At 40.6% G+C, this 21,605-nt stretch overlaps 1 protein-coding gene across 3 annotated transcripts in view; it reads left to right on the top strand.

Annotated features, from left to right (window-relative positions):
- The window catches only part of coro2aa (coronin 2Aa), a 52,018-nt gene extending 32,979 nt beyond the window's left edge, over positions 1-19,039 (top strand). For all 3 annotated transcript variants that reach the window (XM_042225057.1, XM_042225058.1, XM_005932364.3), the window contains 11 exons: positions 5,322-5,522; positions 9,723-9,839; positions 10,164-10,313; positions 10,913-11,092; positions 11,706-11,822; positions 13,188-13,292; positions 13,414-13,510; positions 14,072-14,184; positions 14,306-14,396; positions 14,702-14,988; positions 15,830-19,039. In XM_042225057.1, coding sequence (XP_042080991.1) covers positions 5,322-5,522; positions 9,723-9,839; positions 10,164-10,313; positions 10,913-11,092; positions 11,706-11,822; positions 13,188-13,292; positions 13,414-13,510; positions 14,072-14,184; positions 14,306-14,396; positions 14,702-14,988; positions 15,830-15,967 — 1,596 coding nt within the window. In that variant the 3' untranslated portion in view covers positions 15,968-19,039. The remainder of the gene's footprint in view (positions 1-5,321; positions 5,523-9,722; positions 9,840-10,163; positions 10,314-10,912; positions 11,093-11,705; positions 11,823-13,187; positions 13,293-13,413; positions 13,511-14,071; positions 14,185-14,305; positions 14,397-14,701; positions 14,989-15,829) is intronic.
- The last annotated feature ends 2,566 nt before the right edge of the window (positions 19,040-21,605 follow it).

The raw sequence follows: 21,605 nt of genomic DNA, 5'->3' as shown, positions 1-21,605 counted from the left end.
ATAACAGTTCTATGACTGAATTCCCCTCACACCTTTATGGCTGTCTGGCATATTTACAGTTCGGTTTATTTAACTTCCAGTAAGGAAGTTAACAGGTTTTTTGTTACGGAGCAGATAGAGCAGAATAGATGTCATAAAAACCTGATAATCACCATGAATTTGTTTTCAAAACTAAGCTTCCACCTTCAGACATCAACGAATCTGTGAGATAAGCTTTAGCGGTGCCATCTGTCATGTTTTCAGTGTTTCAACTTAATTTAATATTTAAACTACTTTAAGCAGTCCATACTTTAACATGGAACTATAACTATACAAACATTGTTTTTTAAAGTTACTACAGTGTGTGGGGAACAACTTTCAACTAGCAGTTTTAGAAGTTACGTAACTCGCACTGTAGCACAGTGTGCACGACCTACAGCAAAAATAACTTGGAAAATATGTATTTTTTAAGTGATTTGATTACAGTATCTGATATTAATACACTAAATCTCTGTCTGTGAACCTACTACGTGATCAGGAGTTAACACACATCTTACAACAGTCACCTCTAATTTATATCCACAAAATTTGAATAATATGATTATATATAATGTATTATGACACCATGATTTTCTTGGCACCCACCTAACAATGGGCTAAAATGACAGTTGTATAGTAGAGCAGGACCTGAGCATTAGCCCCCAAACATGGGCTAATTTTTAAACCGTCAGTCCACAGTTTTGGGTTTTTTTCTTCTCTTTTCTCAGTCTCATGATGTGTCATTTTACCAACAACACAAATGGATCAAACAATACTGTAGCACAGCCATAAACGAATACACGTGATCTGAAATTATAGCTCCACCAAAAATAATGTTTCAGGGTGGTTTTTTTTTGGTTTTTTTGTTTTTTGTTTTTTTTTTAATACAGTCACTGCTCGAAATGAAAAATGTGGGTTTTATCAGAGGGGCTAGTTGAGCATCATGCGTTGGTATGGTGGGGCTGAGTCATTTTTCCATGATGAACTGAGCGACAATCTCACTTTTGCACACGCTTTACGAACAGGTCGAGTGTGTGGTTCAGGCTGGCTGACGGATGCATTACGCGGGCTCGTCTTCAGAGACAGCGGTCAGATTGAGTGAGGGGAGTGCACAGCAGGGAACGGTAATAGTAAAATAATCCTACTGGTTTAATTAAAGCCCTTGTAAGATGGTTTCCATTCATTTTTTTTTTATATCACAGTTAATTTAGACATGTACTGTATATTAACCGTTATTCCAGTGAGTGGACTGGCATCAACTTTTTGTGGGTGTTCACGGCTTTTCTATCAAAACCAGGAGGTGTTTCTGGATTAAATTTGGTCCAAATGTATATCTCACATGGTCACAATTTTATGAAGAGCCTCTTGCTTTATTTTGCTTTAAATTATTTCAGCATTTTTATACTCTCTGTGTGTGTGTAAGCAATATAGCATCTGCTCTTGCATTTTAGCATATGAACTCCTAAAGTGAGGGCGACCGTGGCTCAGGGGGTCTGTCCCTGGGCTCTTTGTCCTGGTCGTTGTGTCCTTGGGCAAGACACTTCACCTACCGCCTACTGGTGTTGGCCAGAGGGGCCGATGGCACGATATGGCAGTCTGCCCCAGGGCAGCTGTGGCTACAACCGTAGCTTGCCTCCACCAGAGTGTGAATGTGACAGTGAATGAATAGTGGAATTGTAAAAAGCGCTTTGGGTTCCTTGAAAAGTACTATATAAATGCAATCCGTTATTATTTTTATTATTAAAGTAACTGCTCACAGAGCTGCCCTCACAGCTGCAGACTCAGACTTCAAACTTGCTTGTTCAAGTATCTTCCAGATTTGCTGCTTTTTTTTTTTTTTCTTTTCTTTTTGCATCTGCTATAATAAAAAAATAAAAATTAAACTGGACTGGATAAGATTTGAAAATGCATCACGTGGCCCTGTGAAAAATCTGGATATTTTAGATGAATGAGTTTATCTGTGATCAATTTTAGGAGAAGCTTTAGCAAAAGAAAAGAGACACCATTTTTCAAGTTACTCTATTTTAAGCATTTAGGTTGAGGATGAGCGGAATGTCTTTTTGTTATTGCAGCAATTGCTGACAAGGTAACTGTGGTAATCGCAGTCATGGATGTGACTGATGAACGCCTGAGTGGCAATCAGAGTCTTAAACACCTGAGTAGTTTAAATCCTTCTCAGGTTCCCGTGTGGCAGTACGAGGCTCTCTGTGACGGCCTCGGGCTAGGAGGTGAGAGGTGGAAGGGTAAACTGAGCCATGAAGTCATGCTCCACACCTCTGTAGCATTCTTCTTTCCTTTCTTTTTGCTTTCTCTAAACCTGATTTTTTTCCTTCTGTTGGTCTAAATCCTTCCTCGGCCTCTTTCCAGCCACACCTGCATCATGCTCACCATGTATTTATTTAGCCATCATGTGAAAAACCAGAGGGCAGTCCACATAAAACAGGAGCATGATGTCACTGTTTTCAGTGACAAGATTTGCTGTAGGTGCGATTTGTAGGAAAACACAAACCTGTAATGGGTTTATACCTCCACCTCCTACTGCTGTTGTTCTTGTTCTTCGATGTTCCTGTAGCTCTCTAATCGCTCTCTCCATTTACTATACTTTGTTGGTTGAATCCATTTTTGCGTTCTTGTCCATCAGCCGCCTCCACCCCTAATTCATAAGTAATGACCATGCAGCAGGCAGGCGGAAAGCCAGCCAGAGCAGCAGAGCAGACATGCTGGCTGGCCAGACCTCGTCCCAGTGGAGCAGAGCCACTTATCTCTCACAATAATGACATATGCATCGACTGGCTTAAGGGGAAGCGGCTAAAAAGAGAGTCCGGATTGGGAAAGTATTGCAGGTTTTTCACTCCTCATACATTAAGTGTAGTAGACTTTATTGAGAGCTGTAATACATTTTGATGACACTGGTTAGGAAAAAGAATGTGTATGTGATACAAATACAATTAAAATCTTTACTGCGGATATTGTCATTCACAACATATACACAGATGAGCTCATATGAAACAAAAGCGAAAGTGAAAATGTTCTCCCAACCATTTCCAGTAGGTAGATTGTTACACTTCTAGTTAGCCTTTCATAACTAGCTTTATAAGCCTAAAAATAAAACCAGATGTGCTTAAAATAGATCAAAGATGGTTGTTAAAAACGAAGCTCTGAGCTGCTCACATTTTCTACCTTGATACATTTCGTTCATGTTCAGTAGCTCAGTGGTGTCTTTATCTATTTTTAGATGTAACTCTTTCTTGGATGCTTTGAAGTACTAACATGGAGAGCACTACATACTGTTTTTATATTGTAGTTTGGATGCTCGCTAGAAGTACACCGACCTTAAATGGCCAAAAAACAATAAAATGATGATGTGTCTGTTTGTGGACTTGTTTCATTACATCATTATTTAATACGTTGTGCTGACTTATTACATGGAACCCAAGCACTGTAGCCTATTTCCAAATGAAGTGAGAAGTTATCTACCAGTTACTGCCGGGCGGTTTGCTCAGAAATTGTTTAGCCACAGTCTCCTTGGAAAAGAAACGCTAAATAATTGGCATATAAAAACAAGCAAAACCTACATCCATTAACACGTAATGGTAATAAAAATGGGACTAAAATACTACCCTGTGGAACGCCACAAGTTATGCACTTTTGGCTTGAGACAGCTTGTGTCCTGAGGTTGACCTGAGTATTTTCCCTCTTTGTCCTACTTGACATTTTACGTTAATGCCTCAGTCGCACAGGCCACAAGTCCAATCAGTGATCTACCCGGTAACCACTGGTCGCTAGGGAAACATGGGTATTCCTTGAAAGTAACAATGTAATAGTAATTAATATAATTACTAAATTTAGTAAAGTAACATGCTACCTCGTTGCATAGAGGGTTCTGATCCAAAACCCACCATGTGATCGTTTTAGTTGCTGGCAGGATACCACGGTCACCAATAGATACTCTCATTACTCTGCAAGCGGCAGTAAAAGTTGAAAAAATGTGATACTAACCGGAAAAAGAGATGGTTTGACCTCAGAGTAAAAGTTGTGCATTACTGCTGTAGTGGTAAAGGTGCAGCTTTTTCTTTGAAGGGAAACTGTGTCCATTTCACTACCACTCTGAGTAATTTGCAAGTTCTTTTCCATGCAAACTACTAGCAACCTTGGTAACCTGATAGTGACCAAAAGGAGGTTTTTGGTGCAGCGATTTTCACACAAGCAAATTCGAGCCACCACTCCCCAACAGATCCAGGAGTATACACTTTTCCATAGCGACTGGTGGTTGAGTGAAGGGGTCACTGACTGGTCTATAGGCCTATTTGAGTTTTAGTGTTTTAGCAATGGATTTAACAATGATTGCCACCAACCACTGTAACCATTCGGGGAATACACATTTTACACTAGCGACTGGTTGTTAACGAGTCTGTAGGCTTGCGTGACTGGGACCTGGGACGTGATAAAGTCAGTGCACATATTTTGGAATAGATAGAGCTGATGGTGCATACTTACATGGACTGTAGACAGCAGACTTCCCTGGTGGACTTGTCTCTTTGCTCATGTTATTGATCTTTAACCCCACTTTTCCTACCTATGTGCACCTAGTTCATATTAAATAGGGGCAAAATGGCCCACATAAGTTAGAAAAAAGTCATTAGCAGATATTTGAGGTAAAAACGTTTTTGTTGTTTACAACAGAAAATAATTTTTTCTACCTTCAAAGCGGTTTTTAATTCCTTTGAATGATGTTTAGTGTACACTTTCTGTCAGTGAGTTTGAGAACTATATTTTGGTTAAAGAGCAACCCTTCATACATCCGTCTGCCATGATGCATATGGTGTCATTCCTTAATTAAGTTAACCCCCCTTTTACTGTTTGTTTGATGGTCCATAGATGCTGCAGTAACCCTGCAGAACATGTTTTTATTTTATTGTTTATACTTTAACACGCTGGTTTTTGTGTCATGCTTTTTATCTGAGACGTGACTGACCACCTCTGATACTGAAATAAAATCTGTGCTGCTTTTATTGTTTTATGGTTTACCAGTGAAGCCATCGCTGCTTTGATCTGAAAGGTCTGTGTCACAAAGTATGAGATAAGGCGAACGCTCTAAGAGTTTTTTTTAATTTTGCACTTCTTATGGAGCAGCGAGTGTTAGTTTTGTTATCAATTCCCTGTCTTATTACATCTACCATTAAATAATACCCTCCTGTGCTTGTGGACCAGGAGACTTAGTGCCTATAAAATCCTCTGTCTTCATAACTGTGCGATGGATGGCTCTCCTTGGCTGACCTCTCTTCTCCTCGCCCTTCCCTCAGATGACATGGCGTCCTCAGTACCGCAGCTCCAAGTTCCGCCACGTGTTTGGTAAAGCTGCCACCAAGGAGAACTGCTTTGATGGCGTGCCAATCACACGCAGTGTGCAGGACAACAGCTTCTGTGCGATCAACCCACGTTTCCTGGCTGTCATCACTGAGTGTGCTGGAGGAGGGGCCTTCTTGGTCCTGTCTGTCCATCATGTGAGTATCTGTACCTCGCATCAGGTTCACAGGCATGAGCCATGACATGAGCAGTATGTCAGCATTTACCTCATAATGCAGAGAAGACACAAGAATAAGGTGCCATTTTTTTTCCCACTTGTGTTGTTCCAGTCAGACAAAAGACATAAACTGAGCACCTCTGACTCCTAGTTAGGAATGACTCAAATACTGTGTGTCTGCTTTATTTCTAAGTGGCAGCTGTTGTCCCAATGAAACAACATCTCAGCAAATCTGAGGATTTTTTTGGCTGGGTTACAGATGAAGTCCATATATTAAACAAAAAACAGTGAGCAAAACGTTGTGACATTATGGAAGAGATTTTAGGTGTACAGGTAGTTGGTCTGCAGAAATGCTGTCTCTTAACTTGTCACATTTCTCAGAAGATAAAGTGAAAAAGTTCACTTTAATGTGGTTCTTAAAAATTGCTTCTTTTGACTAGCAATGGCATAGACAGCTTCATCTCTTACTGTTGATAAATTGAAGGCAAAAGCAAACAAACATGATCTCAGTTATTAGAATAAAGAAAACACTGGATTAACTGTATGAGCATTAGTTGTTCCTTAGAATAATGTCACATTGCTGTTAATATCTAAGGCCTCAGACATGCAGATCTACAGACAGGTCAGGGCCCTCCTGGCAAGCAACAAATGCTAGGGAAAAATGTGTATTCCCCAACTGGTTTGCAAGTGGTTGCTGGGTGAGATCAGTCACAAAGAGGGTACTTGACATGGTCTGCATTTCCTGTTTGTGTTACATTTTCACAGTTTCACTACCACTTGGTGAGTAGTTGAAGAGTGTTTGCAGACAAGTCTGCGCCTTCTATGCAAACTACAGGCGACTGTGGGAATACGCTAGTAACTAAAGGAATTCGTGCAGCACTTTCTTTGTGACCAATGCCACCTAGCAACAGCACGTGACCTTCAGCAACCACTCGGCAGCCAGTTGAGGAAAGCACAGTTCTTTTTTAGCGACCAGTGGTTGCTAGGAGATCGCCAGCATGCGTGATTGAGGCCATATCAAACAAATGAGGATTTCCACACAAAAAAAATCAAACAATTTTTCCATCGCTTTCTTTTTCTTCATTTTTTTTAGGCTGTTTTAAAAAGGTTTCCCAGATGTCTGAATTTTTTTTAATCAATTTCTTCAAACTTTAACTTGTTTCCCAAGAGAGCACAAGGGTTGCATTATCCAAATTTATTGAAAAAACTGTTCTGAGAGCACTATAGACTGTAGTGATATTCAAAATGGATTCGCGTGATTGTTCCTTTTCTGGTTTCACAGATATATTCAAAAACAAAATGGCCCTTCTGAACTTTCACCACGCTAAAGATTTCGCACATGTTTGAGCAAAGATCAGCCAAAAAGCTCTCGCTTCTCAGCATTTTTCTTCTAACCTCAGATAAAGTGAACGTTTTGGAGGGCAGAATTGTCTCTGCTAATTGTTCACCATCTCTTTCTTCTTTTTTGTTCTCCCTGCATGGATATACACACCTGGGTCTGATTATAAATAGCTCAGCATTAACACAGCCTGAAGAATCTCTAAATAAAGTACAACCCTGGCTGCTCATGTGCTACAACCTAAATATCACATCATTAGTCTGTCTCATTCCCCCTTCACTCTTTCACACATGATTTATGCGTGTTATGACATCCACTGCTGATGTCAGCCACAACAGCAGAACAAATAAAAGTCGGCCCTCACGTTCTAAACAGATCCTCTGTCTCTCTGTACATCTCCAGTCCAGAGGGATTCATCAAGCTCCACACCTCTCTTTACTTTGCCTCTCAGTTTGAGTTATCACCATCCTCCTGGCATGGGTAAGAGTTGCATAGGAGCTTAGGAATGACATAACTCACGTTCTGACCCCTCTCTTCCCCTCCGTTTCACTATTCAAAGGATGTGAAATTTCAGCACTCCCTCCCCTCAATCGCCTCCACATCCCACCTCTGCCTGTTACAGATGAGCTGTTGTTCTGTGACGAAAGTAGTTAATGCATATAAAAACAGGAGCAGATGTAATACTTTTTTGCGTGCATGCGTTGGGCTCGCTGGAAGTTTAAATAATGGTTACGTCATTTTCTTGTTTCAAACACACCTTACGCACCTACAGGCTAGATTATTGAGCAGGAATGTCAGTTTAAAGGAGCTTCGGCTTATACGAATGGAACAATTAGCCGGCTTGTTGAGGCGGAAAATCTTCCGCGTTGTACGAGTATCACTGGGTGTGTGTGTCTGTTAAAAACAGTTAGTGTAATTCCACCTTCAGTCTGAGTAGTTAGTTGTCATGTTGTCATGTAGAGTTGGCTTTTTTTCTTGAATGAAAATACCCACCCTAACCTGCACATGTTAGCACGTCGTGTTTAGATACATGGAATTTTCACTTACCTTTGGTGGTTCCAGAGGCAGCTCTCATAAACCTCCTCAAGGGATGTCACTCGAGTGTGGTTGTAGCCACAAGGTACAAGTCTCAAAGTAAAGGGGAAAAGAAAAATCTGGTGTGGAGTTGCTACATTACAGATTACTTAGCTGCATAATGCAGCAGCATCTCAGACTGAAATGTTGGCTCTCCTGGTTTGATTTCTTTTTTCTTTTTTTTTTAAAATTGTCCATTATGAGTCTGTTTATGATGAGCTGTGACTAAATAGATGGAATACTTATAAGCACCAAATTCACTCAGTGCGTAAGAAGATGTTTATACAGGCAGACCTGCAGATATTAACGCCAAATCTGCAGTTTCACTCAGATTAAAGCAAAAGTCTACGTCTTTTAGTGCCTGTCTGGGCTTTTGTTGTTCGTGTTTTGTTCTAATTTCTCATCAGTTTTAGGTTTTAACATAGCTGACTGCCTATTTAGCATCACTTAGCAGCTAAATCCCGATATTTTCCCAGAGGAGTTGGTAGAGAAAACCCCCCCCAAACAAAAACAGTTGAATTCACTGGCTGACGACAAACGCAACTCCAGGTGAATGCTAATGTTATTCTATCATACATTCACTCAGTTTAACGTCGATAGGTTATATCACTGCCCACAATTGGCCAAAAGAAAAAGTTCAGCTGTTAGAAGTATATAGAGGCAGCCTGAGCTCTCCAAACTCTGTAACAAGGCTGCACAGAGGTCAAGGAAACTGCTTTTTATGTGGGCAGCTCGACTTCTTGGATTGAGCAACAAAAAAACTCTGAAATTACAGACACCAGTTCTGTGATTTTTACAAACATAACCTTCAAGGGCACTTCAGGGGACTGCTGGCACAGTTTGTTTTAATGTACAGTATAGTGCAAAATTGTTATTTTTGCATGTTTTTAAATAGGCTGCCTTTTTTGTTTTTCGTCTCTTTCCTTCCTCTATATGTTGGTTCTGTGCAGCTCGGGTTATGGTCACTACATGCCAGTTACTGTAGATAAAGGATAAAGCTTGATTTAGACTTCTGTGGGAAATCTGCATCCTAACTTAACCGGGAACTCCTCTTAACCCTACACTACGACTTTCCATGCCATTCAAGTCACTGTGGGCTGCGTCAACCCGACCTATATTATTTCGTGTCAGTGTGTGTGTGTGTGTGTGTGTGTGTGTGTGTGTGTGTGTGTGTAAGATGCTGTATATTATAAAGTAAAGAACCTACAAAAGTAGAAAGGAAACCCCAACTATCAGACATCTCCCTATGAGCAAGCAGTTGGTGACCATGGGAAAGAAAAACTCCCCTTTAACAGGAAGAAACCTCCAGCAGAACCTGGCTCAGGGAGTTGCAGCCATCTGTCATGAGCAGTTGGGGGTGTGGAGAGAAAGATGGGACAAAAGACACGCAGAGAGACGGAGATTAATGATAACTAATGATTAAATGCAAAGTGGTGTATAAACAAATAAATGTGGAAAAAAAGGTGAGTGAATAAGGAACACACAGGGCATCATGGGAGACCTCAGCAGCCCAGGCCTATTTTAGCATAACTAAAGTTCAAGGTCACCTGAATCAGCCCTAACTGTAAGCTTTAAAAGTAGAGAGGGCGTCCGTCCGTCTGTGAGATAAGATGGGGCCCGATTATTCATAACAGGATATGTGAGGAGAAGGATTTCTCATTCCACAGTGTAGCGAGCAGCTGATTAGTGGTTTCACTTTTGTTTCCAAGAGGAAAAATATTGTGATTTTTCCCTAATGTCCATGTTTTGTGTTTTAAATTTTGCCAGACGGGTAAAGTGGACCCTCAGCAACCTCGAGTGTCGGGCCACAGGGGCAACGTGTTAGACATCAAATGGAATCCCTTCAACGACTGCTGCATCGCCTCCTGCTCCGAGGACGCCACGGTTTGTACACCGGAACGCACACAGAGTCCATTTTCAGTGAGGTTTACTGACGTGTTGTCATTTTCATGGGATTTGAGCATGTTGCAGCAGGGAGATCATTTTATAGCCTTCAGAAAGGAGCTAGAAGTCATTCCTCACATTCCTCAGCTCTGACCTGGCAGATGCTCAGAACAAATCACTGTAGAGAGAGAGGAAAAAACCTAGTTTCAGGCTATTTCTTTTAAATGTCTTTCTCTGTTGGCTGTTCTTTGTGGATTGAGAAAGAGATGGTTTCTTTCTGGCACGGATCTTCATCAATTTGGTCCTCTTTGTGTGTGTTTGTAGGTTAAAGTGTGGGAAATCCCTCCTCACGGTGTGTATAAAAACATTACAGTACCGTGGAAGGAGCTCCAGGGTCACAGTCGCAGAGTGGGCCTCATCGAGTGGCACCCAACTGCTAACAACATCCTCTTCAGTACTGCCTATGACTACCAGGTAACACACACACACACCACCTCTTACACAAGCCTGGAGTCATTTATAGACAATAAGATAACGAGGCATGAACTCCGAAAGCACTGTGACCTAAACCGAGAGCACTTATCTGTCACAGTGCAGCCCTGCAGTTCACACTGAACTGACCTGTAAAGATTTCAGATATTACATTACACAGCATCACGAGCACTTTGTTTGTTAGCCTAAGTATTCAGATCGTTTTGGGCCGTAGGTGCGATGTCTTAACTCCAGAGATACGTGCTCCAGTTACTGCCTGTATTTGCACACATGCTGGCCTCCCATGTTTAAACAATTCTGCCTCTTTTCATCCACACAGCTGAGTGCAATAGCACAAATTCCTTTGAGATAAGCAAAGTATGCACTGTTATGTCCATTCGCACAACCGTTATGTACCACTCTCTGTAATTACTCGGCCCTCTGAGCGGCTTAATTGTACGTTGGTGATGTCAGTGCATCGTTGTTTTTTGATACAAAGTGGTTTACTTGTAGCACACCACCAGTTACTTTCCACCCTTTAATGTGTTTGACTTCTTGGCCTAACCACCTGCGTTGATCTCTGTGTGATTCTCCGCCTCCAGATAATGATCTGGAACCTGGACTGTCCGGAGCCGGTGATAAAGAACCCCGTGCGGACCATCAGTCACCACCCAGATGTTGTCTTGTCCATGTCTTTCAATACAGATGGAAGTCTTCTTGCTACCACCTGCAAGGACAGGAAAGTCCGCCTGATGGAGTCGCGCTCTGGAACGCTGCTGCGGGTACTGCTGTGTGCACGTGTGCACTTCTCTTATCTTCCCTTTTTTTGTAATGGGGGGAAAACAGCAAGTGATCTGAATTTAAACACTTTGATTTTAGGTGGAAGACTCAGACTTAAGTTTAATTACCTCAGTCAGAAGCTGCAAATGGTATCGTTTAACAGTAGGAAGTTCAGACCAGCGTAAAGTCCATGTGACAATCTGTCTAAATTGGCTCTCATTTGTAAAAGAAAATTATTGAACTGTAAGCCTGCGTTTGGTCCACAGTAGCATCACAGCAAATATTACATAAGTGGGAGTTCCCTACTTGTTACTGCCCCCTCCGCTCCCTGCGTGGGCACCCAGGCACTCATCCAGCACCACACAGCCAGAATTGATACCTCTGGCCTGGCCTGGATAACAGAGTAGCCCCACAGCCCACCGGGTCACCAGCTAGTGATTCACACACTGTTCATCAGTCTTTTCTTGCTTCCTTTGCCCAGTCAGGGAACTCCTACACATATTACATCCCAGTAGTGTAACACAAACCTCTTTATATGACTTATAAGTGGCATAAATGTTCATCAGGGTTCACTGATTAATGCTGCACATCATGTGTACTATGTCACGTTTGCAGGAAAGCAACTGCAAGACGCACAGAGCCAATAAAGTGCTGATCTTGGGAAACACCAAGATGCTTCTCACGTCGGGAACGTCGCGCTACAATGATCGGCAGATAGCACTGTGGGATCAGGTGAGAGACGTTACAGAGCAATGCAGCAAGACATTTGCAACAAAATATCACAATTTTACAAAAAGCTTTTGTGTTTTTTGTAGCAAAGCAAAAGGTTGAGGAAAAAAAGAGAAATGTTCATAGTAAAAATGGCATTTTTGAGATCTCACACACGTGTTTATTTACATTGAACACATGATTACTAATAGAATATTAATTGAAATAGCTAATTGATGAAGAAAAGCATTAATGTCAGCAAATGTCTGGTGGGGATGTTTGTTTTGTTTTTTTTGTAAGTCGACACTCCTCACATCGATTACTTGTTAAACTTGTAGATATTTCTGATCAAATTAGGATCATTCTGACGAGGATTTGCAAAGACAGGACAGACTCTGGATAATAAATATCGCAGCACAAGCATTCGTGTAAACAATTGTAATTGTGAGCTCAGCGCTTACCTGCTGGTCTGGATGCTGGAATAATGAGAGCACCCTGTTCCTGGGCGGTCTTGGCTAAAAATAGTCAGGCTGGTGTGAATAATTTGTACTAAGTTTAATATATTGAACACTTATATCCAGGGAATTTAGCAGGACTGCAGGAGGAGGAGAAATCGGGAAATTGGCAACAACAGAAGGGCCACAAATAAGTGAAATCTAAGCTTACAGAGTATTAATAGTAACACGAGTGAAGTAATGGTCAGCATATTACGTCACCATTGGAGAGGTCATGACTTTGGGCAGCTTCATTTCCTGGCCTACATCATTTAAACCCCTGAGCTTTGAGATAAAGTTTTCTTACCTGTGAAATTATCTGATGTGCAGCCAGGTTCATGTTCTGACCTTTTTTGCACAAGGAAACATTTTTTGTAGCGTTTTTCTGGCAACATTTGAGGATTTCTTTTTCTTGTAAAGTCAGAAGTTGTTGTATTAATGATATCTCAGAATACTTCCTTCACTACCAAACACCTCTCGAGCCTGTCACAAGTGCAACTCTGCCACCTAGTGGATGAAATGCACCAGTTCAGCAACCCTGCACGTTTACCTGAGCAGCTCACTGATTCCCGTGTTCAAGTGGAGCCAAAGTTATTTGTCACATCGCGATTATGTCATCACCCAGTCTCATCACACATAGTAGTCTAGTAGTAGTAATAGTTGGTGTGCCAGGCCGGCGTGTTGTGATGATTTAGAGCGTATCGTGGGTGGAGGATTAAGGCAAAGCTCGGATTAGGGATTGAGCGCTCAGTGTTTTTAATTCGCCGCTGCAGAGTGCTTCTTAGGGAGCATTGGATTTCAGTCAGTGTTTGATATTTTCTGTATGTTGTTTACATCAGCGCCGCGTAGGTCTTGTGTTTTAACACGTTTTTGATCCTCGTGTGTGTGTTTGTAGGATGATCTGTCCGCGCCTTTGTTGGAAGACAACCTGGACGGTTCGTCGGGGGTCATTTTTCCTTTCTACGACCCCGACACACACATGCTCTACCTTGCTGGGAAGGTGGGACTCTGAAACATGTTAAAAAAAAACCCCAAACAAATCATAACAATCATATTAAAAGCTTCATACAGAAAATATTCTTTGTTACTGTTACAGAGACTTACGCTTTTTATCTTTTTAGGGTGATGGAAATATCAGGTACTATGAGATCAGCACAGAAAAACCATACATTCACTTCTTAACAGAGTACCGCTCACAACTACCTCAGAAAGGACTGGGTAAGGAACACATGCACATAAACACGCGCTCAATTTTAAACTTTATTAATGTCACCGACACATTATTTCCTAATGTGAGTGTTAATAAAAGACATGACAGTTGAACCCTGTTTGGAAACTCCGCCTACTGTGATGACACTGTGCACCTTTAAGCAAATTTGCTGTGCAAATAAGCCTCCAATATTTGCATAGCCAAAACAGCTGATCGAAGGGGTTGTGGCTCAGGTCAGGTGTACAGGCAGCAAAAAAGTCACATGTGCACTTGATAGATTTGTTATTTCACCTGTTTGTTGTGGTTAAAATGTATATTATAAATTCCCAAAGCACTTAGTGAAGTGGAATTGTAGTGGCTCTGCTTTATAAAATTACTCTGATACAGGTTAACCTTTAACTGCCTGCTGCTCTGCCTGCAGGTGAATTTCCTGGTGACAGAGGAAAGTGTGTTTTTAAAAAATAAGATTTGAGTCCCCATATAAATACAGTACATCTTACCTTGACTAATATTGATGCTGAAAATAGAATGAATACAATCTGTGTGCGTCTGTGTGTGTTAACCTGCAGGTGTGATGCCGAAGCGAGGCCTCGATGTGAGCTCCTGTGAAATCTTCAGGTTCTACAAACTGGTGACAATCAAGAGTCTCATCGAGCCTCTTTCTATGATTGTACCCCGCAGGGTAAGTGTTGCACAAAAATGGCAGACACCACTGCACAAAGAAAAACAAACATCCAAATTGAACACATTTCACAGACCTAATGTTGAATATTTTTCTGAATCTGCCGTGCACGTGTCTCCAGTCGGAGTCGTACCAAGAGGACCTCTATCCAATGACGGCTGGAAACAGGCCTGCTCTGACTGCAGAGGAGTGGCTCGGTGGCATGGACAAAGGTTAGAAGTAAAGAAAGATTGTGCGTGAGATCTGTTTGTGTCCAGTAGCCTCTGAAATTGCATTTATTTGTCACCTTTGATATTCCGGTGCTTCACTTGTATGTGGGTAAATGGAATATCCTTTCAATAGTCTTTTAGCTTGTCTAATGAGCGTTTAAATGTGTGTGAATGTGTGTTTGAATGGGTGGATGACTGGATATGTAAAGAGCTTTGGGGTCCTTAGGGACTAGTAAAGCGCTATATAAATACAGGCCATTTACCATTTACCATTTTTAAATCCCTGATCAGCATCCTTTGTTTCCTAGGTCCATTGCTAATGTCTTTGAAGCCAGGAAGTCAAATAGCAGAGTCCTTCTCAGACATGAAGGCAGTGGGCAACTCACTGGAAAACTCGCTAGACACTCGCAGGTCTCAGGGCAGACCGTGCATGCTACAGCTCGCTTACATTCAGGACCAACTGGAAGCCAAAGAAAGCAAAGAGGACAGCAGCTGCAAAGAGGACAGCAGCCACACAGTGGATGACAGGATTCAGACACCCGTCACCAACGGAGAAGATGCCACACTTTGCTCTCCTCCCAGAACAGAGAATGAGGTGCTGGATGGTTTTGCTTTTTCACACCCACACACACACACACAAAGGCAGACGTAAAAGCAATATGAGCTATATTTAGTTGCATCCTAGTCAGTTATTCTTTACAATGGACTCGAAATATAGAAATGCGTCCTACTTGTTACTTATCCGCTGAAAGTCGAGTACATGTCCCAGGATATTCTTCAGTTAAGGTTGTGTCATTGGAAAAAGATAAACTGTTACAAGTAAAGAGATATAAACACAAATGAGGAGAAATTCTGAAAGTACGCTAAAGACACTGAGCTGTTTTTAGGTCCTGTGTAGTTACTTTTAGGAAACCTGAAGAAGCCGTGGCACTCAGAAGGTTCAGACTGCTTTAACGTGAGGCCAAAGAGGCACAACAAACTAAATCCATCATGAGTAATGAGTGGTGGAAAATATTAAGTACATTTACTTATCACAAGATCACAAGAGGAGGCACAAATCCGTTTGGAGTTTGCATCAGGAAGGGCATCGGGTGTGAAATTTAAAAGAAGCTTTTACTGAAGTACCATCTTGAAATACGATGCACTGATAAAATTCAGATTCAGCAGGTTTCTGTTACATCTTTGATTATAAAGCTGGGGTAAAAACAGGTGGAAAACTGCACGCCCGCAGCGTTAAAACCCCACTTACTGTGAATGTGTCACTAGTTATTGTTTTTCTCCACTCGAGGCTTGTTTTACCTTGACGGCAGCAGTTTGTAGTAGAGACGTTTAACTGAGCCTGTAGCCTAAAAGTGAGGCAGACGTGTTCCCCGAGTCTCCGGTGGGCACAAGAGCCGTGATTTAACTCCTTATCCTGTGCCTGTGTTTGTCCACAGCTGCGGTTGAAGTTCCACAAGCAGCAGGAGGAAATCAGGCGGCTGAGGGAGCTCCTCAACCAGAGGGACGTACGCATCAAACAGCTGGAGCTGGAGATTAAGAACATCAAGAACTCCCAGAGTCAGAGCTCACTTTAAGACTTTCTCCAATTGCTGAGTCACCCTCACCTCCTCACGGGGGTAGACGCGCACAGGTGTACCAACCTACTTAACCCCGTTTTTAAAACTGCCGCAGTCTTCGTAAGGCCCCGGCTCACCGGTTTTCCTCTAACGAGCCCCACGCGCTCACTGCACAGGGGCCCGTCAAGCCTCGATTTTATGTTGTTTTCCTTTTTTTTTTTGGTTGTTATCTTCAGTTTGTCGTTTTGTCGACTCTACACAGGGTGCACATCTCTTTGCTCGTGTACATACTTTTAAAACTCTGCACCTTTTGACCATCCCCGCCCCCTTGCCTCATTTCTTTTGTACGCTTCCCTATGCAAGCTCATTGAAATTTTTTCCCTTTTTTCTTTTTTTTAAAAAAGCTGACGGATAGAAGGATGTTTGTGCCGCGTCGACCGAATGACGTGGCTGTGCGTGCGTTGCTTGAAAGTTGTAGCGGACACCAGACATCCCGTGTGATTGTGAGATAACGCTGCATTTATTTTCTATGCTTGTTGATTGTTTTTGTTTTCTTTTTCATCCAACATTCAAACTACTGTAAGTGAAATGACTGTGTTTAAGTTCAGCAGACAGATGTGATATGTGTGCATGAATGACAGCGAAATGAATGAATGACTGTTTCGTGATCCCAGCTGTGTTCTGCCATCTCATTAAGCTGCATTTGTTTTTAATTCTTCTATCATTTCTTTTAATGACTGGAAAGTTGGTGGAAATGATCCGTTTTGCTGCGGTTAACGTGTAAGCCAATTCAGTAACTGATGCCATGTAGCAGTTTGGATCTTGACTTTTTATATTTATTTTAAAATACGGACAGAGAAAATGCCATTTAATCAAATACTTGAACTTGCTGTTGTAATTTTGGCAAATACAGCATGCAAAATGTTTAAAAAAGGACAAAACCCTGTTTGCTTTTTCCTACTGCTTTCTGATCATACTTCATTTACCTGATCAGTTTTAGGGCAAAATGGTATCTACTGTTGAAAAGGACACAAAAATGTACCTCACAGCTCTGATAAAGCTGTAATAACATTAATATGACAACAGTCAGATGTTTTAACCAGGTCATTTATCCTCTTCTTTTCTCTGGGTATAGTAAATCAACAAGCAGGACTCTTTTATTGCAAAACTCAATTCTGACTCAATTGAATTTTTAAAGATAATTCGCAACAGCAGTCATCTCAAGACTCTATTTTTCTATATTTTTTTAGTGTAAAGACTCTACAGAGGGAAAACCCCAGGCATGTTTGCCCTGTATGAAGTGTCTTGATTTTAGTTTAGAAACCTTATCTGCTTGAAATGTGGAGAACACATATACACTGAAAAAAACTGAGAAGCTGCAGATGTCTTTATGTGTATGTTTGTAATCTATTGATTTAAATATGAACAAACATGATTCCATCCATGGATGGATGGATGGATGAAACCCAATTCCAGAAAAGCAGTGATGCTGTGTAAAATGTAAGTAAGAACAGAATGCAATGGTTTGCAGATCTCAGACTTTGAGAAAATCAAATGGTCATTTTGAATTTGATGGCAGCAGCATGACTCATAAAGTTGGGAAATGGTCCTGTTTACTACTGTGTAGCATCCCTGATTCTTTTAACAGCAGCCTGTAAACATCTGGGAACAGACGAGACCAGCTGCTGGAGTTTTGTGCGACTGAAGGTCCGATCGAGGCTTCCAGCTGCTCAACACTCCTGGATCTGCTGTGTTGTTTTTGTTTCATGATGAGACACATACTGGTCAAAGGTCTGGACTGCAGTTCAGCCATTCCAACACTCTTTTGTTATAAATGGAATGTGCAATTTTGCATTTTCGTGTTGAAGTGTACAAGGGATTAGCTGAAAGAAAAGCCTCATCTTGAGGAGAGCACGTGTTAATCTAGAACCTGAATATACCTTTCAACATTGATGTTCACATTTAAATACATATAGCTTCTTTTCTGCGTGGTAGAGCTTTAACCTGCATTTATGGATGGAAATCACTGTGAAGTGTTCCTGAGCTCATCTGTTTTTAATGCAGTGCTGTCTGAATATTGATTTTTGGGCCTTGCGCACAGAGATTTCTCCAGATTCGTGCAATCGCTGTCGATGATGAGATCTTCAAAGTCTTCCTCTTTTTGCGCCCAGCCACGTCACTCACCTGTTGCCAATTAACCTGATTAGCTGCAGTCTTCCTCCAGCTGGTGCTTTTTAGCTTTCTTCCTTTTGTTGCTCTCCTTTTAAGACGCATTGCTGCCATTAAATACAGAATAGCCCTAATTTTTTTTTCTCCTTAAAATGGTTATTAGATTTATAAATCATTACATTCTGTCTTTACTTTACACAGCATCCCAACTTTTTTGTGTCGTTAAGCCCCACTATGTTATAAACATACAAAAAAGACGCCTGCAGATTCTTTTTTTTTTTTCCAGTAAATGTACATTAATGTGTCAGTATCACAGAGTTAAGTTATATGATATAAGAGGTCTGCACATTTCCAGCAGGTGAGGTTTGTAACTAAGCTGTCTAGACTGCAGTGGGCCTAAAGACAAATAGGATGACATTTACCAGTGTTGTGTCACATTCATTTTGTGCTGGGCGAATGTTCAGAGAGCGTTCACTCAGCACAAGATTTCTCTGCTATCCTGCCTCAGAAGCTGGTATAAATAAAATCCGAACAAAAAAAGCAAACAAACAAACAAAGAACCCTGTCATCAGCCAAATTATTGTTCTGAGCAACAATTTCACAATCTGTGCGTCCCTAAAGTGGACCTTGAGTGGGGATTGATTTGTGCGCCGCTGTTTACAAGCGTGAATTGTTGGGCTCACTTTGAATATCTACGGAGCTGTGATGACTAAGCAGCCTGCATCTGCTGCTCACGGAGGTTCTTGTTATGGTTTAAAGTCCACAGCAGTCCAAGACTGTTTATCAAAACTAACCATGTTTTAATGTTTAAAAAAGTAAAATGCCTTATCGTTTTAGAATAGGTATAAAATACCAGTACACTGTTTCAGCTAAAGAAACAAAACACTTCTGAAACGAAAATGAGGGGAAAAAAAGAAAAGGGGAAAAAAGACAACCTGGTCCACATCCGATTTACGCACTCTGTAATTTATTTTCTATCTATTTTTAAAAGCTTAACCTTAAAACAGCAGGCTTGTGACTGCACAGTGTGCATATACTGTTTTAGCTGAACAGCTGATAAAAATCTAAACTGTAGAAGTGTTTTTTGTTTGTTTTTCTTTCCCATCAGGGAATTTCTGAGTGGTTCTCATGGCTTCTGCCACCACCATGGTACAGTCAGACCAGAACATTTGTTTTCAGATTTCAGGCAGCTGGTTTTAACTCGTATTTTTCCCAGCTAATTAAAGAGATACATTCCTAAATAATAATAATAAAAAAAAAAAACCTGACGGACACATAGATGTAGATGCCACTTGCAGATATTAGCACAGCAGCAAAGCATGTTAGTTTGCTTTGAGAAGCTGGGTTTGAGTGGTTTGTGGGATTAGAAAAACACTGTAAATGCCAGTCTAAAGGTAAATACTAAGATAAATGGTCAGATGTAGCACATGCCTGTACTGACACACTCACGGGCACAAGCACAACAGTGATCTTCTAGATTTGGCACGTTTCAGGTGCAGCATAGAAACCACACACACACACGTACACACATACAGATCAATGCAATTGTAATGCGTGCGCGACCCCTTTGACCTTTGGCCGGACAGTTCTAGCAAAGCTGCATCTCATGCTGACTTTTGTCCAGTAGCAGCAAAGCCTGACCGATGTTTAACTTCCACTAGAGGACCAGTCTCAACACATTCCCATCGTTCAGCGGCTGAGTTGCGATGTCGTCTGAATAAATTCTCAGCCTGAAATGCTGAATATCACCAGTTAAATAGCAACAGCAGCTGGCATTTTGAGTCAGCCTGTTTCTTTAGCAGTCCTTTTATAGCTGCTGAACCTTCAACAGCAAACTGCCTGCCTACTGCTGAATCTGGTGGACCCTTTCATTAACACAACAGGCTCTTCCAGTACTTGGATACAAATACATTGCAAATTTATTCTTTTTAGGTTAATGTAATTGCAGTTGAAAATGTTTTTTCTTCCCTGATAAAATACCTCTAAAGTTGTCCTTTTTCTTATTGTCTAGTCACAGCATGTTCATTTAATTTATATAGCATATTTAAAACAACTGCAACTGACCTAAAGTGCTTTCTGGGCAAATGCATTTACATTCAAGAGCTCCAAAAAACCAGTTTCAAAACACTAAACTCACATAGCAAGACGCATAAAAGCAAGTGAAGAGGAGGTAGATCTTTAGAGCTAATTTAAAAGTGTCCATCATTGGGGGGTTGCAAGCTTTTGGGAGGATGACACTGGTAGTGAGGCAAAATACAGAGTTAAAAAATCTGTAATATACTGTTGAGCTAAACAAACTTAAAAAAAAAAAGGTAGGTTAAAGACCCTACAATAACACAGAGGAACACCTCAACAATCAGGTGATCCCTGGATGAACAAGCACCTGGCAACAGTGTGAAGGAAAAACTCCATTTTAGCAGGAAACCTCTGGCAGAACCAGGCGAGGGGAGCGAGGGGAGGAAGACAGGACAGAAGACGCTGTTGAAGAGAGCCAGCAATTAATAATAACTAATGATTAAATGCAATTGCACCAGATTTTTAAACAACTGTTTGGACATATGTGGATAAAGGACCAAGTGCCTTAGTTGGGATGTTAATAGAGCTTCGCCAGCTGTGGCATCATTTAGTCTAAGGAAATGTTTCGCTGTTCAGGATTTCAATCATCCAGACTATCAAAGAAGCTCTTTATGTGTTTCATCCACATAAGAGCGGTAGTGAATATATTAAGATGTATAATAAAAGCAGAAGAGGACCTAAAATGTAATGTTGCATTTACTGGAACCTGGTAATCCATCATATTCATATTCATATATATATCTATAGAGATCTATATATCTATAGATATCTATAGATATCTATAGATATCTATAGATATCTATAGATCTCTATAGATATCTATCTATATCTATCTATATCTATATCTAGATAGATAGATAGATAGATGTATAGATAGATAGATATAGAGATAAAAAGATATAGAGATAGATATATCTCTATATCTATCTATATATCTATCTATCTATATATATATCTATATATAGATAGATATAGATAGATAGATAGAGATAGAGATATATCTATCTCTATATCTATCTATCTATCTATCTATCTATATCTATATATCTATATATCTATATCTATCTATATATATCTATATCTATATATCTATATCTATCTATATCTATCTATATCTATATCTATATATAGATAGATATAGAGATAGATATATCTCTATCTATCTATCTCTATATCTATCTCTATCTATCTATCTATCTATATCTATCTATCTATATATCTATATATCTATATCTATATATCTATATCTATCTATATCTATCTATATCTATCTATCTATCTAGATATAGATATAGATCTATATCTCTATCTCTATCTCTCTCTCTCTCTCATGTGATCCCCGCGAGCCAAAAGATCTGTAAATGCTACGTTTGAATTTATTTCTACTCTTTGATCTGAAAGATGTCCTTAA

Source organism: Haplochromis burtoni, unplaced genomic scaffold (assembly GCF_018398535.1).
Source record: "Haplochromis burtoni strain Fernald_Lab_line unplaced genomic scaffold, NCSU_Asbu1 Contig_158, whole genome shotgun sequence".
NCBI lineage: Eukaryota > Metazoa > Chordata > Actinopteri > Cichliformes > Cichlidae > Haplochromis > Haplochromis burtoni.
Note: the sequence above shows the minus strand (reverse complement) of the source record. Positions and strands in the feature narration are given on the sequence as shown.